This window comes from Mesoplodon mirus, assembly GCF_964341445.2.
Source record: "Mesoplodon mirus genome assembly, chromosome: 7".
In the NCBI taxonomy this organism is placed as follows: domain Eukaryota; kingdom Metazoa; phylum Chordata; class Mammalia; order Artiodactyla; family Ziphiidae; genus Mesoplodon; species Mesoplodon mirus.
The window spans coordinates 74,316,720-74,334,817 of record NC_138983.1 but is presented as its reverse complement, the minus strand read 5'-3'; the positions used below and the strand labels follow the sequence as shown (position 1 = coordinate 74,334,817).

At 42.8% G+C, this 18,098-nt stretch overlaps 1 protein-coding gene across 1 annotated transcript in view; it reads left to right on the top strand.

The window, feature by feature from the left end:
* LOC309808805 (forkhead-associated domain-containing protein 1-like) overlaps window positions 1-18,098 on the top strand; it is a gene marked incomplete at its 5' end in the record, with an annotated part of 205,828 nt that overhangs the window by 46,536 nt on the left and 141,194 nt on the right. The window contains 2 exons of the mRNA XM_082629380.1: window positions 5,658-5,767; window positions 8,852-9,088. Coding sequence (XP_082485506.1) covers window positions 5,658-5,767; window positions 8,852-9,088 — 347 coding nt within the window. The remainder of the gene's footprint in view (window positions 1-5,657; window positions 5,768-8,851; window positions 9,089-18,098) is intronic.

Sequence of the window (18,098 nt, the reverse complement as noted above, 5' to 3'; positions counted from 1 at the left end):
AGCACCTTCCAAGACTCTGTCTGGGACTCTCTTTAGCTTGACCACTCAGCCTCATCACAAACATTTTCTACCTTCCTCATGACCACAGGCAACGTGTTAGGAAACCTTCTGCCACCACCTAACAAGGATCCCTTAACCCCAGTAACATTTTCCTCACTTTCCTGGAACCCTTCCCTCACTGCCTCCTCAAAGGCCATCGGGCTTCTACTAAGACTCTTCAGGCTTTCTCAAAGACTCTTGGCCAAAGTCCTCCAGCTTCTGGCCACTGTTCCATCCCAAACCACTCCACCTTGTAGGGTTTTTGTTAAATTTTCCACCACTCCTGGTGCCCAAACCTGTATTTGCTACTTATTGTTGCATAACAAATTACTGCAGGATGTAATGGCCTAAAACAACAGTAAACATTTATTATCTCCTAGTTTCTCTGCGTCAGGAAGTTGGGAATGGCTTAGCTGGGGGATTCTTGCTCAGGCTTGTCCATGAGGTGGCAGTAATGGTGATGGCTGGGCTGTGGTCCTCTGGGGGCTTGTCTGGGGCTGGAGGACCCACCTCTAGGATGGTTCACTCACATGGCTTTTGGTAAGAGGCCTCAGTTCTTCACTAAGTGCACCTCTCCATACATTGCTTGAGCATCCTCAAGCTGCCAGCTCCTCCAGACAAGTGGTCCTAGAGAGTGAGGCAGAAGCTGCAATGTCTTTTAGGATCTAACCTCAGGAATCAAACGGTGTCATTTCTGCAATATCCTTGGTTACATAGAGAAGCTTTGTTACGGACTGAATTGCATTCCCCCAAAATTCATATGCTGAGGCCTCAATCCGAATATCACAGAATGTGACCATATTTGGAGATAGTGTATTGAAATAGATGAGTAAGTTCAAATGAGATGATTGGGTGGGCCCTAATCCAAGGGCTGGTGTCCTTGTAAGAAGAGAGAGAGAGACGCCAGGGATGCACGTGCACAGAGAAAAGGGCATGTGAGGACACAGCAGGAAGGTGGCCGTCTGCAAGCCAAGGAGAGAGGCCTAACCCTGCCCACACCTTGATCTTGGACTTCCAGCCTCCAGAACTGTGAGAAAATGAATTTCTTTTGTTAAGACCTCCTGTGGTGTTTTGTTATGGCAGCCCCAGCTAACTAATATAAAGTCCATCCAGTATTGGAGAGGATGATGCAAGGGTCTGAATACCAGGAGACAAGAATCAGTGGGGCCATCTTGGAGACTGGCTACCACACCCTGAAAGGTGTAGATCTTGAATGTGCTCACTGAGTTTTGCCAGTCGTGCACAACTATGTAACCCAAATTCCTATCAAGATATAGAACATTACCATCACCCCAGAAAGTTCCCTCATGTCCCTCCCCAGTCAATTCCCAGCCCCAGGCCCCAGAGGCACCCACTCTTCTGAATTCTTTTCCCGCCATGGATTAGATATTCCTGTTCTAGAATCTCAAGTACACAGAACCATGTAGTACATGTTCCTTTGTGGAAGGCTTTTTTCACTCAGCATAGTATTTCTGAGATTCATTCATTTTGTTGTATGCATCATGTTCTGTCTTATGAACATATATACAGGGTTTTTGGGTTTTTTTTTTAATGTGTCCTTTGGACACATGGCACATGGGCTGTTTCTTTTCTTTTTTTCACTCCGCCATTTAAATTTTTCCACTGTAATCACCGGTTTCTCCAGTGCCATGCTGAACTTGGGGCTTCTCTGAAGGACTTGGATTCCCCCTGGAGAAATGAAGGATGAGTCGTATGGCTTAGAGTCCCTCACATCTACCTGGGCTCTTATCTCCTCAGCCTCTCAGCCAGGTCTCATGTTTCCAAACGTTTGCCCTCGTTCCCCTGACACTCTCGCCATCCTCAGAAAAGGACTTTCATCTTCCCGTGTCATGGGGAGTTCCTTTCTGTCTGGGCCTCTCTACTCCACGCTTCAGAGAAAATTCTGTGCTCCAGTCCTCCATGCTGTCTCTTGACAGAAAACACCTCTTTTTAAGGGTTCCGAGAAAGCTCTTTCCTCTCTTAGCAAAGCTGGGCTCTTCCAATTAAATTGGTTTACTGTTAGACTGTCACCTTGCTTTAGACTTGAAAAATTCTATTTGAAAACCCAAAGCCAAGGATTTATTTACTGCAGATCAGGTCAGGGTTTCTCAATCTTGGCACAGTGACAGGTGGGTCGCATAACTCCTTGTTGAAGGATCTGTCCTGTCCACTGTAGAGTGTTTAGCAGCATCCCTGACTCCTACCCACCAGAGATACCAGTAGCAACACCACCCCCCCCCCAACTGTGGTTCTCAAAAATGTCTCCAGACATTGTCAAAAATGAAAACGTCATTTTGCCTGGGGGAAAACTCACCCTGTTCTAGTTAATACTCATCCTTCCTGTACCACAAGGCAATAAAACGTCAGCTCCAAGGCCAAATCTTAATGGCAAGAGCTCATGGGAGGTGGGGAAGAATTACTGAGAAAAGAAAATATGTGGAGTGACTTATTAAAATAGCATCTTGATTCATATATATATATATATATATATTCCAATAATGGGATCATATGAACCTAACATAGGTAACCTTCTTTTTTTTTCTTTTTTTGGCCGTGCCGCTCAGCTTGCAGGATCTTTGTTCCCCAGCCAGGGATGGAACCTGTGCCCCCTGCAGTGGAAGCACAGAATCCTAACCACTGAACTGCCAAGGAATTCCCTACCTGATTTTTAAAATTCAATAATATGTCATAAACATCTTCCCGCTTCAATACATTGACTGCATAGTAGTTAAAAGCATAGGCTCTGAATCCAACAAACTTAGGTTCATCCCTTGACTCTACCGCTTACCAGCTGTGTGTCCTTGAGCAGGTGACTTGACATCTCTGTGCCTCATATCTCTCACGTATAAAATGGAGATGGGAATAATAATGCCTATCTCACTGGGTTGTTATGAAGACGAAATCGTATCCTGCCTGTAAGTGCTGAGCACAGCGCCTGTTGCATAGCTAATATTCAGTAAATATTAAATTATTTAAAATTATAATATTTAAAATTTAAATTTTAATAATTTTAAATTTTAAGATTAAAATTTTAAATTTAAAAATTTAGTTATTACCTATCCATGATTGTTATTTAACTTTTATTTACAACTTACAATCTCTGAAAGACACAGTTAAGGTGCACACATACTGACCCTGCTGCAGACTGGTGATTATTGGAGCGCACCAGGACAGCTGGGGGTTGTTAAAATATTAAAGTAACTCCCCTGCCATTTGGCCAACAGCTCATGCATGAAAATTCTTAAAGTGCCTGCGTGCCCATATGCGCCGTCCCACCGCCCCAGCCCTCCCGACCCTCCCTGGGGCTTCTCCCCACTGGGACCTCCGAAGGATCCAGCAGCTAGAGTTAAGCCAGTTTCTTCATACATGGCCCTTAGGTTCTTTCTGATAAATAAGAGTAGCCAGTAAAGAAGTTTGGGGTGGGTGAAGGGTAACTGCTCCAGCACCTCCCTGCCTGGGTGTAAGGAAAGCGAGTCTCAGAGCAAATTCTAGCCCCACAAAGACTTTGAGTAAACACACCTTCCCCAGTAAAGGGACCCCATCGATCAGCCTGTTCTGTAAGTTTGATGAAGTCCCCCCTCCGACCATCATCTTGCAGGGAAGTGTCGCTCAAGACAGCCACGACAGGGTCGCAGAGGCAGCCAGAGTCACCCCTAGAGATGGCATCAGGCACCAGAGCTCTAAGCTGAGACCTGACAGGGGCCCAGTTAGGGTCAGACCCCGAGGCCCTCCCTGGGGACACAGGCCAGGCAGTACCTTCCTCCAGTGGGAGCCGATTTCTTGAGGAATCTGAAAACAGATGAAATCTTCCTCCTGAAAACTCAGTTTCCAAATTGAGATGCACAGTGTAAAATAAACCCCAGATTTCAAAGGCTTCATGCCTCGAAGAAAAAGAATATAAAATATCTCCATATTTTTTGTCGATCACGTGTTGAAATGATGTTTTTTTAAATATGTTGGGTTAAATAAAATTGATCATTAAAAATTCCTCTCTTCTTTTTACCTTTTTAACGTGACTACAAGAAAATTGAAAATTGCATTCTGTAGCTCCCTTTATTTCTCTATCAGGCACTGCTGCTATAGTCAGTTAGGACTTAGCTGCTCAGGATCCAAGAGAGTCAGATGGGGGCAGTGAGCTTCAAATAAAAGTTTTCTAATCATGGACCTAGCTGGGGAGGTGGAGGGAGAGAAAATGGGCAGCTGCTGAAGTTCCAGGCCCTTCTGTTCCTCGTGCCCCAGGAAACACTGTGGCCAGGGCTGCTCATTCAACACGCAAGGCTGTGCATTCTCTGGGCACCACAGGCCATCAGCTATGTCCACTAGAGGTTCTGGGGTCCACAAACAGGTTTGAGACCTGGCTGGGGGGCAGGAATCTTTGACTCTAAAATGCATAAATAAAAAATGCAGAAGCAAAATGAATAAATGATGAATGTCCACAAACATGACAGTGCGTGCTTCATTCATCATTAATGTTAATACTCATTAAAGTTTCATCACCACTGAAAACAAATTGTTCAGTTTCTCACTTCACAAGAAGATAAGAATGTGCAGTGACTGTCCAGAAACCATAGTCACTTGGAAATTTAAAATACGCTGCTTGGGCCCAAGTGGTCTCACAAGTAGAATTATAGAAATCTTTACAAACATTTCTACACCAATAAAAAAAAAATGTATTCAGTGTTGATGTGAGTGAATTGCGAGATGTCTGATTTGATACAGAGTGGGACCCCCAAACACAATGCCATACTCCCCAAAAGTCATATAAGCAGGCCTTGTAATATTGGGGTAAATAAGAAAACAATTAGGAAAGCTTAAATGTCTATCAAGTGGATCCTAGTTAAACACGTTTGGCACACTTGGACAATGGACCACAATGCTACCCTTGAATAGAACCCAGTACAGCCTCAAATACTGACATGGGAAAATGTTTTTGATATTGTTAGCTGAAAAGTAAGCTGGATAAGAATCTCTATCATGTAAATGCATTTTTGTTTTTTGAAAAGATATGATTGCAATAAAAAAAATATAGCTAATGTTTAGTGCTAAATGCTCTACATGAGGGGTCAGCAAACTTTTCCTGTAAAGAGCCAGATAGTAAATACTTTAGGATTTGTGGGTCACATGGTCTGTGCTGCAACTACTCAGCTCTGCCTTTGTAGCTGGGAAGCAGCCATAAATAATATGTAAATCAATCACTGTGGCTGTGTTGCAATAAAACTTTATTTACAAAAATAGGCAGAAGGCCAGATTTGGCCGCAGGGCCATAGTTTGCCAACCCCTGCTCTATATCATTATTTTATTTAATCTCCAGATAGCCCTTTATAGCAGAGACTATCAGTGATCCTAAATTAACGAAGGCTTAGAGAGAGCAAATGACTTGCCCAAGGTCATCAGCTCTTATGCAGCATAGAAAAAAGTCTGGAAAGAGATACACCACAGTGCATCAGTGCAGTTAATGCTGGGGAAGAGAAATGAGGCCGCTCTTACCCTTTCCAGTCCTACTGTAATGCTTTCAGTGCATAAGTCTCATGAATGTGAAGGTTAATCTGAAAATATTCTTTAAGACTTTGGGGAAACTCACAGTCTACTCTGCATTCTCTGTTGATCTTGTGTGTTAGTGTGGACCAACGCCGCGGAACTGTCGGAACAATCAGTGGCCAAGGAAATTCCTGGGGCAGAGCCCTACAGAGAAATTTTTGTGGATCAGGACCTGGCCCAGTACGATAAGGTGAGGGGTCTCGGGGAAGCACAGAGCTACAGCAGCAAGAGGGACCATGGAGAGATTGCCACTGCCTCTTGTTCTCTGTGTCTCAAGGACCGTCCCTTTTTCCTACTTCCAAGAAACCACCTCTTCCTCCCAAGACATTCAGCCAGGTTTGGCCACTGCTCATTTTATCCCAAATAACATCTACAACTACAAGGTACTGAGCACCTACTGTGTGCTGGGCCATGTCCTGTGCACTTGACATTTATTAGCTCGTTAATCTTCACCATCTTCAAACTAGATTTTATCAGCCTCACTTTGCAGATGAGGAAACTGAAGCTCAGAGAGGTTCAGTAATGTGTTCAAGGCTGCCCAATGCAAGGAGCAGTGTTAGGATTCAAAGCAAGGTCTGGTTAGCTTCTCAGCGGGTACTTCTAACTCCCACACAGTAATCACTTGGTCAACCTTCAGTGATGGAACAGTGATGCAAAAACACATTCCTAGCAGGAGGAAGTGAGCACTGAAGTCAGGGAGGCCTGGGCCAAGAGACTCGTTAAAGAACCGGAGAGGTTTAAAGCAGGGATGCGAGCAGAACAGGTGGATTCAAGCCATCCTGGGAAGGGCCCAGGTCAATTTCTCCCCACTTAGACACGACCTGAAAGTTACTCTAAAAGAAGCAGTCTATAATATCTCGCTTTCCTTCAGGGCCAGGGCCTGCTCCTGCAGCAATTCTCAGAGTTTGTGAGGAGCAGACCTACCTGGGGTTCTTGTCAGACACGGAAATCCAAACCTTCAGGAGGCAGGGGGTTCCAACCCGGCATCCTGGGACCAGACTCTGAAAAATGTTGCAGAAAGGCGAGAAGCCACACTCAGATTCTGTATTTATCGCTGTGTAACAAGCCATCCCAAAACTTAGCGGCTTCCAACAGCAATTCATTATTCCCCAGAATCTATGGGTTGACCTGGAAGGTTCCTTTGCTTGTGTGCCCTGGCCTCACTCATGTGGCCTCAGTAAGCCGCTGGCTTGGCCAGGCTGGTGGTCGGTCCCCATTGGCCTCCTTCCCACATCTAGGGCCTCATCCAGGACGCCTGGGCTGGTGCGCCCCTTTGTGCATGTGGTTTTTCATCACAGCACGGTGGTCTCGGCGTTCCCAGGGGGCCAGAGCAGAAGCTGCACAGCCTGTAAGAACTTGCCTGGAGATCATGCAGCATCACTTCCACTCCATTCCGTTGGTTAAAGCTAGTCACGGGGCCAGCCCAGACTAGCGGGTGGGGAAATAGACTGGATGGCAAAACTGCAAAGTATTTGTAGCCATTTTTCAACCCGCCTCAATTTTAACTTGGAAATATAGTGCAACCACTATAATTTTTTCTATTTATAGAAAATGTTTATAAGCCATTTATCATTTTTCCTATTTATAATAGAAATAATTCTTTATCTTTATAAGTCGTTTATACCCTGACTTGCCAGGACTCCTTCAAGTGACAATAAACAAATTAGCTCGAGGGGGAGCATTGATTAGCTCATCTTATTGGAAAATTTAAAGGGCCACTAGCTTCAGGTATGGCTAGATCCAGGAGCTTGAATAATGTCATCAGAACACCTCCCCACTACCAACTTCTCCCCTCTGTTTCCCTCAGTGTCTGGCTTTTTCATAAGGCTGGCTTTGTGTGTTAGAAAAGACAAACTCAGGCAAACAAGCCTACATGATCCAAAAGAAGGCAAGATCCTCTCCCTCTGTAATCGATGTGTGAAATCTCTGATTGACCAGCTTGGGCCACATGCACATGGGGAGGTGGGACAGGAAGGAGCAGGGCACATGACTGACAGTCCTACCCAGACCAAATGGAAGGAGGAACGCTCCTTCCAAGAAGGGCAAGGGGACCCTCAGCAGGAAAGCAGAACCCACAGCTGTCCACTGCCCTCTGCAAACTTCTTATATTCCAGCACTGGCACGGGGCCTGGCACTTAGTTGCTGCCCGATGAATGTTTGTTGCATGAGAAATGAATAAGCACCTGGCTGATCATAACAGGGTGAAACAGGGGAAACTGCCCAGGAGTAGGGAATATGTCTGATGCTCTCTCTTAAAGTTTTGCCACCAACTTTCACAAGGATCCAAAGGAAGGCCCCTGGCAGCAGCTGGCAATGTCAGACAGGCTTTCTCATGAGCAAGACCCTGTCCTTCCCCAGGTCACGGAGCTAGCAGGTCGTGAGGCTGACTGGACGGCTGTCCTGGGAATGAGCTGGCCCAGAAATTACCCGTTTACCTCCTCCCGTGACTGCTTTGGAAAAGGCCTCTGGGGAATTTTTTCTTCTTCTTCTTCTTCTTCAGTTTTTCTGACATTTTATTGATAACGTCTGGTGAGAAGTTTGGGGGAATTTTTTTTCCTTTTTTGGAAAACCTAACCAATTCTTTGGCTGCAGATCTTTATCACTGGAGAGATGGAGGACAGGGTTAATTATACCTGTGGGTACAGTCTACCAGCAATTTTGTTTTTCCAGCCAAAAGTTTACATGAGCCCATGCAAATAAATCAGTATTCATGTCTCATTTACTTTCCAGATTGAGTTACCTGGAAAAAATTCATACATGAATAGCCAAAAGAGGCAGGAAATATTAGAAGAGAGGAAAGGGAAAACAAATAGTTCAGAATGTTTTAAGTTAAAACAAATAACCCTCATTATAGGCAGAATGTGGTCAAACAGAATGTTGTTTTCCTAACTACCTTTCCTAGGTCCCCAGTGTGCTAGGCTGAATATTATAAATGAAAACACTCTAAGTAAACTTTCTAGCAACAAAAGTTCCCAAGTGGGATGGTTGTTCTTAATATGAAAGTCTAATTCTCGGGGAGAGAAAAGTTTCCGTACCTGTGAGGTATAGACATCCATTACAGGAGTCTATATACAATTACCTCATTTTAACCCAATTCTTGTCTCTATGAGATTTTCCAAGTGACAGAGATAGCCTTGAAAGTCTGCTTTTTCCCTCCCTGCCTGCCCTCACCTTCCCAAAGAATGATACCATATTTTTCCTGTCTTTCTTTAAATGGGCTCAGCCTTACACCCAGACCCACACCTAGTAAATTTCCCATCTGGCCTCCACCCAGGATGAAATAATTCTGCTGCTGGGAAAAGAAGTCAGCCGTCTCTCCGATTTTGAACTTGAATCTAAATACAAAGACACCGTGATAGCAAGCCTGCAGAACCAAGTGGCCAACCTGAGGCAGAAGCTGTTGGAAACAGCCACCTCCAGGCAGAAGGAGAGGGTGATCCCGCCCAAGTTTCAGGTTCTGCATGAAGAGGACGATGCCCAACAGAGAGAGATCCAGAGCTTGAAAAACCAGGTAGGGCTCAGAGACAAGTGGGTCGGGGCCTTGGGGTCACAACACAGGGTGACAGCTCTCAGGTAGAGCCTGGGGGGAGCCACCCGGGTAGTTAGAAATGGGCAGTGAGCACAGCATGGTGAGGAGTACAGTTCCAGGGAGTGCAGGGTTGGCAAGTCTCTAGCCTTGTAAGAACAATATTAGATTTGATTAAGTGCCTACCATGTTCAGGCCCCGGTGCAGGTGCTTTGGGTGCATTAGCTTATTTATTTATTTATTTATTTATTTTATTTTATTTATTTTATTTATTTATTTATGGCTGCATTGGGTCTTCGTTGCTGTGCACGGGCTTTCTCTAGTTGCAGTGAGCAGGGTCTACTCTTCACTGTGGTGCATGGGCTTCTCATTGCAGTGGCTTCTCTTGCTGCAGACCATGGGCTCTAGGCACGTGGGCTTCAGTAGTTGCAGCATGAGGGCTTCAGTAGCTGTGGCTCACGGACTCTAGAGTGTAGGCTCAGTAGTTGTGGCCCACGGGCATAGTTTCTCCACAGCATGTGGGATCTTCCTGGACCAGGGCTCGAACTCCTGTCCCCTGCATTGGCAGGGGGATTCTTAACCACTGCACCATGAGGGAAGTCCCCTCATTAGCTATTTAAACCTCAGTCTTCTGACACATGCCATTCTACAGATGAGGAGACTGAGGCATGCTCAGAGATGCCCAGGAGCTTGATACAGCTTGCACAGCAAGTGAGAGACAGTGATGTGATTTGGGCTCAGCTCTGCCACCTTGTACACCTCATGCTTTCACACCCACTTTGTATTTCCACCCAACTCCTGTCGCTTCAGTGACCACCTCTCACACCCACCCGGACCCAGCCAGAAAGAGCTGGAGATGGGGAGAAGGAACCCCACAGTGTTCCAAACACTGAGGCCTTTATCAAACCCTGAAGGCAGCTGCTGGTTCATTTATAGGGAATTTCACCAAAAAATCTCCACCCAGAATGTCTGGATTTACCAGTCAACTTCCTTCCTCCTGAAACTAAATCCAAAAGAAAAAAAAAATTTTTTTTAAGTTTTAAAGAACTACTTTAAAATTGGCCACTGATCTTGTACATAAATTATATCTCAACAAAGTTGATAAAAAAGCAATTGGTCATTGATGAATTTTGGCCTCAGTGCATAATTCTGCTTAAAACCGTAGTCAGATTTGGTTCAACATGACGGAGTAGAAGGACATGCTGTCACTCCCTCTTTCGAGAACACTGGAATCACAACTAACTGCTGAACAATCATCGACAGGAAGACACTGGAACTCACCAAAAAAGATACCCCACATGCAAAGACAAAGGAGAAGGCGCACTGAGACAGTAGGAGGGGCGCAATCCCAATAAAATCAAATCCCATCCCTGCTGGGTGGGTGACTCACAAACTGGAGAACACTTATACCACAGAAGTCCACCCACTGGAGTGAAGGTTCTGAGCCCCACGTCGGGCTTCCCAACCTTGGGGTCCAGCAATGGGAGGAGGAATTCCTAGAGACTCAGACTTTGAAGGCTAGTGGGATTTGATTGCAGGACTTTGGCAGGACTGGGGGAAAGAGAGATTCCACTCTTGGAGGGCACACACAAAGTAGTGTGTGCATTGGGACCCAGGGGAAGGAGCAGTGACCCCCATAGGAGACTGAACCAGACCTACCTGCTAGTTTTGGAGGGTCTCCTGCAGAGGTGGGGGGCAGCTGTGGCTCACCAAGGGACAAGGACACTGGCAGCAGAAGTTTTGGGAAGTATTCCTTGGCATGAGCCCTCCCAGAGTCTGCCATTAGCTCCACCAAAGAGCCTGGGTAGGCTCCAGTGTTGGGTCACTTCAGGCCAAACAACTAACAGGGAGGGAACCCAGACCCACCCATCAGCAGACAAGCAGATTAAAGTTTTACTGAGCTCTGCCTACCAATGCCACAGCCAGCTCTACCCACCACCAGTCCCTCCTATCAGGAAACTTCCACAAGCCTCTTAGATAGCCTCATCCACCAGAGGGCAGACAGCAGCAACAAGAAGAACTAGAATCCTGCAGCTTGTGGAACAAAAACAATATTCACAGAAAGACAGAAAAGATGAAAAGGCAGAGGGCTATGTAACAGATGAAGGAACAAGGTAAAACCCCAGAAAACAACTAAATGAAATGGAGAGAGGCAATCTTCCAGAAAAAGAATTCAGAATAATGATAGTGAAGATGATCCTGGACCTCAGAAAAAGAATGGAGGCAAAGATCCAGAAGATGCAAGAAACGTTTAACAAAGATCTAGAAGAATTCAAGAACAAACAAACAGAGATGAACAATACAATAACTGAAAAAAAAAAAACCACACTAGAAGGAATCAATAGAATAACTGAGGCAAAAGAACGGATAAGTGACCTGGAAGACAGAATGGTGGAATTCACTGCTGCGGAACAGAATAAAGAAAAAAGAATGAAAAGAAATGAAGACAGCTTAAGAGACCTCTGGGCCAACATTAAACACAACAACGTTCACATTATACGGGTCCCAGAAGGAGAAGAGAGAGAGAAAGGACCCGAGAAGATATTGAAGAGATTATAGTCAAAAACTTCCCTAACATCGGAAAGGAAATAGCCACCCAAGTCCAGGAAGCACAGAGAGTCCCATACAGGAGAAACCCAAGGAGAAACACACCGAGACACATAGTAATCAACTTGGCAAAAATTAAAGAAAAATTATTGACAGCAGCAAGGGAAAAATGACAAATAACATACAAGGGAACTCCCAGAAGGTTAACAGCTGATTTCTCAGCAGAAACTCTACCAACCAGAAGGGAGTGGCATGATATACTTAAAGTGATGAAAGGGAAGAACCTACAACCAAGATTACTCTACCCAGCAAGGATCTCATTGAGATTCGATGGAGAAATCAAAAGCTTTACAGACAAGCAAAACCTAAGAGAATTCAGCACCACCAAACCAGCTCTACAACAAATGTTAAAGGAACTTCTGTAAGTGGGAAACACAAGAGAAGAAAAGGACTACAAAAGCAAACCCAAAACAATTAAGAAAATGGTCATAGAAACATACATATCGATAATTACCTTAAACGTGAATGGATCAAATGCTCCAACCAAAAGACACAGGGTTGCTGAAAGGATACAAAAACAAGACCCATCTATATGCTGTCTCCAGGCGACCCACTTCAGACCTAGGGACACATACAGACTGAAAGTGAGGGGATGGAAAAAGATATTCCATGCAAATGGAAATGAAAGGAAAGCTGGAGTAGCAATACTCATATCAGGTAAAATACACTTTAAAATAAAGAATGTTACAAGAGACAAGGAAGGACACTACGTAATGATCAAGGGATCAATCCAAGAGGAAGCTATAACAATTATAAATATATATGCACCCAACATAGGAACACCTCAATACAAAAGGCAATCGCTAACAGCTCTAAAAGAGGAAATCAACAGTAACACAATAATAGTGGGGGACTTGAACACCTCACTTACACCAATGGACAGATCATCCAAAGAGAAAATTAATAAGGAAACACAAGCTTTAAATGACACAGTAGACCAGATAGATTTAATTGATATTTGTAGGACATTCCATCCTAAAACAGCAGATTACACTTTCTTCTCAGGTGCACACGGAACATTTTCCAGGATAGATCATGTTTTGGGTCACAAATCAAGCCTCAGGAAATTTAAGAAAATTAAAATCATATCAAGCATCTTTTCTGACCACAACGCTATGAGATTAGAAATGAATTACAGGGAAAAACCTGTAAAAACCACAAACACATAGAGGCTAAACAGTACGTTACTAAATAACCAAGAGATCACTGAAGAAATCAAAGAGGAAATCAAAAAATACCTTGAGACAAATGACAATGAAAACACGACGATCCAAAACCTATGGGATGCAGCAAAAGCATCCCATAGTTCTAAGAGGGAAGTTCATAGCTATACAAGCCTACCTCAAGAAACAAGAAAAATCTCAAATAAACAATCTAACGTTACACCTAAAGAAACTAGAGAAAGAAGAACAAACAAAACCCAAAGTGAGCAGAAGGAAAGAAATCATAAAGATCAGAGCAGAAATAAATGAAATAGAAACAAAGAAAACAATAGCAAAGATCAATAAAACTAAAAGATGGTTCTTTGAGAAGTTAAACAAAATTGATAAACCATTATCCAGACTCATCAAGAAAAAGAGGGAGAGGACTCAAATCAATAAAATTAGAAAGGAAAAAGAAGTTACAACAGACACCGCAGAAATACAAAGCATCCTAAGAGACAACTACAAGCAACTCTATGCCAATAAAATGGACAACCTGGAAGACATGAACAAATTCTTAGAAAGTTATAACCTTTCAAGTCTGAACCAGGAAGAAATAGAAAATATGAACAGACCAATCACAAGTAATGAAATTGAAACTGTGATTAAAAATCTTCCAACAAACAGAAGTCCAGGACCAGAAGGCTTCACAGGTGAATTCTATCAAACATTTAGAGACGAGCTAACACCCATCTTTCTCAAACTCTTCCAAAAAATTGCAGAGGAAGGAACACTCCCAAACTCATTCTCTGAGGCCACCATCACCCTGATACCAAAACCAGACAAAGATACTACAAAAAAAGAAAATTACAGACCAATATCACTGATGAATATAGATGCAAAAATCCTCAACAAAATACTAGCAAACAGAATCCAACAACACATTAAAAGGATCATACACCATGATCAAGTGGGATTTATCCCAAAGAGGCAAGGATTCTTCAATATATGCAAATCAATCAATGTGATACACCATATTAACAAATTGAAAAAGAAAAACCATATGATCATCTCAATGGATGCAGAAAAAGCTTTTGACAAAATTCAACTCTGATTTATGATAAAAACTCTCCAGAAAGTGGGCATAGAGGGAACCTACTTCACCATAGTAAAGGCCATATATGACAAAGCCACAGCAAACATCATTCTCAATGGTGAAAAACTGAAAGCATTTCCTCTAAGATCAGGAACAAGACAAGGATGTCCACTCTCACTACTATTCTTCAACATAGTTTTGGAAGTCCTAGCCACAGCAATCAGTGAAGAAAAAGCAATAAAAGGTATCCAAATTGAAAAAGAAGAAGTAAAACTGTCACTGTTTGCAGATGACAGGATACTCTACAGAGAGAATCCTAAAGATGCCACCAGAAATCTGCTAGAGCTAATCAATGAACTTGGTCAAGTTTCAGGACACAAAATGAATGCACAGAAATCTCTTGCATTCCTATACACTAATGATGAAAAATCTGAAAGAGAAATTAAGGAAACACTCTCAGGTACCACTGCAACCAAAAAATACAATACCTAGGAATAAACCTACCTAGGGAGACAAAGACCTGTATGCAGAAAACTGTAAGACACTGATGAAAGCAATTAAAGATGCTAGCAACAGATGGAGAGATATACCATGTTCTTGGATTGGAAGCATCAATATTGTGAAAATGACTCTACTACCCAAAGCAATCTACAGATTCAATGCAATCCCTATCAAATTACCAATGGCATTTTTTAGAGAACTAGAACAGAAAAGCTTAAAATTTGTGTGGAGACACAAAAGACCCCGAATAGCCAAAGCAGTCTTGAGGGAAAAAAACGGAGCTGGAGGAATCAGACTCCCTAACTTCAGCCTATACTACAAAGCCACACTAATCAAGACAATATGGTACTGGCACAAAAACAGAAATATAGGTCAATGGAACAGAATAGAAAGCCCAGAGATAAACCCACACACCTATGGTCAACTAATCTATGACAAAGGAGTCAAGGATATACAGTGGAGAAAAGACAGTCTCTTCAATAAGTGGTGATGGGAAAACTGGACAGCTACATGTAAAAGAATGAAATTAGAACACTCCCTAACGCCATTCACAAAAATAAACTCAAAACGGATTAGAGACCTAAATGTAAGACCAGACACTCTAAAATTCTTAGAGGAAAACATAGGAAGAACACTCTTTGACATAAATCACAGCAAGATATTTTTTGATCCACTTCCTAGAGTAATGGAAATAAATACAAAAATAAACAAATGGGACCTAATGAAACTTCAAAGCTTTTGCACAGCAAAGGAAACCATAAACAGGATGAAAAGACAACCCTCAGACTGGGGGAAAATATTTGCAAAGGAAGCAACTGACAAATGATTAATATCCAAAATATATAAAGAGCTCATGCAGCTCAATATTAAAAAAACAAACAACCCAATCCAAAAATGGGCAGAAGACCTAAATAGACGTTTCTCCAAAGAAGATATACCGCTGGCCAAGAAGCACATGAAAAGCTGCTCAACATCATTAATTATTAGAGAAATGCAAATCAAAACTGCAATGAGGTATCACCTCACACCAGTTAGAATGGGCATCATCAGAAAATCTACAAACAACAAATGCTGGAGACGGTGTGGAGAAAAGGGGACCGTCTTGCACTGTTGGTGGGAATGTAAATTGATACAGCCACTATGGAGAACAGTATGGAGGTTCCTTACAAAACTAAAAATAGAATTACCATAGGACCCAGCAATCCCACTACTGGGCATATACCCAGAGAAAACCATAATTCAAAAAGCCACATGCACCCCAATGTTCATTGCAGTACTATTTACAACAGCCAGATCATGGAAGCAACCTAAATGCCCATCGACGGACGAATGGTTAAAGAGGAAGTGGTACATATATACAATGGAATATTACTCAGCCATAAAAAGGAACAAAATTGGGTCATTTGTAGAGACGTGGATGCATCTAGAGACTGCCATACAGAGTGAAGTAAGTCAGAAAGAGAAGAACAAATATCCTATATTAACGCATATATGTGGAACCTAGAAAAATGGTAAAGATGAACCAGTTTGCAGAGCAGAAATGGAGACACATGTAGAGAACAAACGTATGGACACCAAGGGGGGAAAGCGGCAGGGGGTGGGGGTGGTGGTATGATGAATTGAGAGATTGGGATTTACATGTATACACTGATGTGTATAAAATGGGTGACTAATAAGAAAAATATAAATAAATAAATAAACATTTTTAAAAAAGAGAGAGAGGGCCTCCCTGGTGGCGCAGTGGTTGAGAGTCCGCCTGCCGATGCAGGGGATGCGGGTTCGTGCCCCGGTCTGGGAGGATCCCATATGCTGCGGAGCGGCTGGGCCCGTGAGCCATGGCCGCTGAGCCTGCGCGTCCGGAGCCTGTGCTCCGCAACGGGAGAGGCCACAACAGTGAGAGGCCCGCGTACGGAAAAAAAAAAAAAAAAAAAAAAAGAGAGAGAAAAAAAAAAACGTAGTCAGTGCTTGGGGGCCCTTGTTCTCTTGTTCTCTGTTTACTGTCTTTCCCTCTGTAACCGATTCTAGGTACACAGTTTCAATCCTAGAAATGGTGCTGTAGAAAGGACACAGATTGTGTATGGTGAACCTAGGAGATTCTAGCAGGAAACTGTAAGCTCCATGAAGGCAAAGGTTGGGCCCAGTAACCTTCTAGAACTCTGTTAGGACCGTGTCTGTTTGTTTGTTCTTTATTCATCCATCCATCCATCCGTCCATTAATCCAAAGAAATATTTTGGGGGGCCTATCCCGTGCCATGCCCTCTTCCAGGCTCTGAGAATTCAGCAGAGAACAAGACAGACATGATCCTTCCCCCTGTTATGCTCTAGTGAGGGAGACAGAAAAAACAAGTCAACAAATACATGCTCTAATATTTAAATGAACTAATGACTCTCCTTCAAACCTGGTTTTGAAAAAACAATGAAAGTAACAGGTCCTGTAGGAATTATTAGTGCAAACAGCTACCTTGACAGGTAGCTGACACATTAATGAGCATCTTTTTCTTGAACTGAACACAATTTTGCTGAAATATTCCTTTCAGTTATTCTCCCATTTCAGAGCTTTCCTGAGAAAATGACATGTCTTTTTCAGGTACATGGATGAGGCTGAATTATTCCCACATACCTTTTTTATTTTTGGCCATTCCATGCGGCTTGCAGGATCTTAGTTCCCTGACCAGGGATCAAACCCAGGCCTCCAGCAGTGGAAGCACAGAGTCCTAACCACTGGACTGCCAGGGAATTCCCCACATACCTTTTTTTAAATAATTGAAATATATTTGACATAGAATATTATATAATTTCCACATATCTTTGAATATCAGCCGGTCCCAATTTGAGTTTTATTTAAAGTGGCTGCCGATATCTGGGGGAAAAATGTTTTTTTACAAAGAAATTATGTAGAAATAATTACACTGATGCATCATGCTCTTGCCTCCCCTACCACTGGAGCTTCACTTATAACTGAAGAAGAATATTTTATAGCAAGGCATATATGAACCAGAGGCTCCATCGGTTTGAACTCAAATCGAGTTTCATCCACTGACATTTTAGTTTCTTAACTATTCTACTGCCTGCAGAGCATTCCACCAGAAGTATAAGCCACATGGCAGGTTGATTTATGGTTCTGATTACTTTATGTGTTTTCCCTGGTCCCCGAAGGTGTGTGCATAATGATTTGCTCTCAGAGATCTTCGATCCGCTACAATATCACTAGAAAATTCTTACCTCCATGTGCTCTTATACGCCTGTGCTAATTAGAAGCCAAATTATCATCCTGAAACAATCACTCCTCCTAGCACTCTTAACTTTCTTATGATTCAGTGCCCATTTTATTACACAGCTTAACAGACATTAAACATCTTGGAATTTATGCCATTACAAACAATATGGATATTTACTTTGATAGTAAAAGTATCAAAGAGGTTTGAAGACTCTTTGGAGTTTTCCAGCAATCCGAAATCCTAAAACTCTGACACTCAGATTGAAATATTTTCAATCTGTCAAAACCACTGGAGTCTTAGAGGGGAACGTATGTTTTCCCTTCTGGAAGTTTGTCTCTGTGTGTTCTATCTCTGGTATCATGCAAATAAAAGCATTAAGCTGAGAAGAGCTTACAAACACTTTCAGTGTTCCAAGGACCTTTTATGGAAAA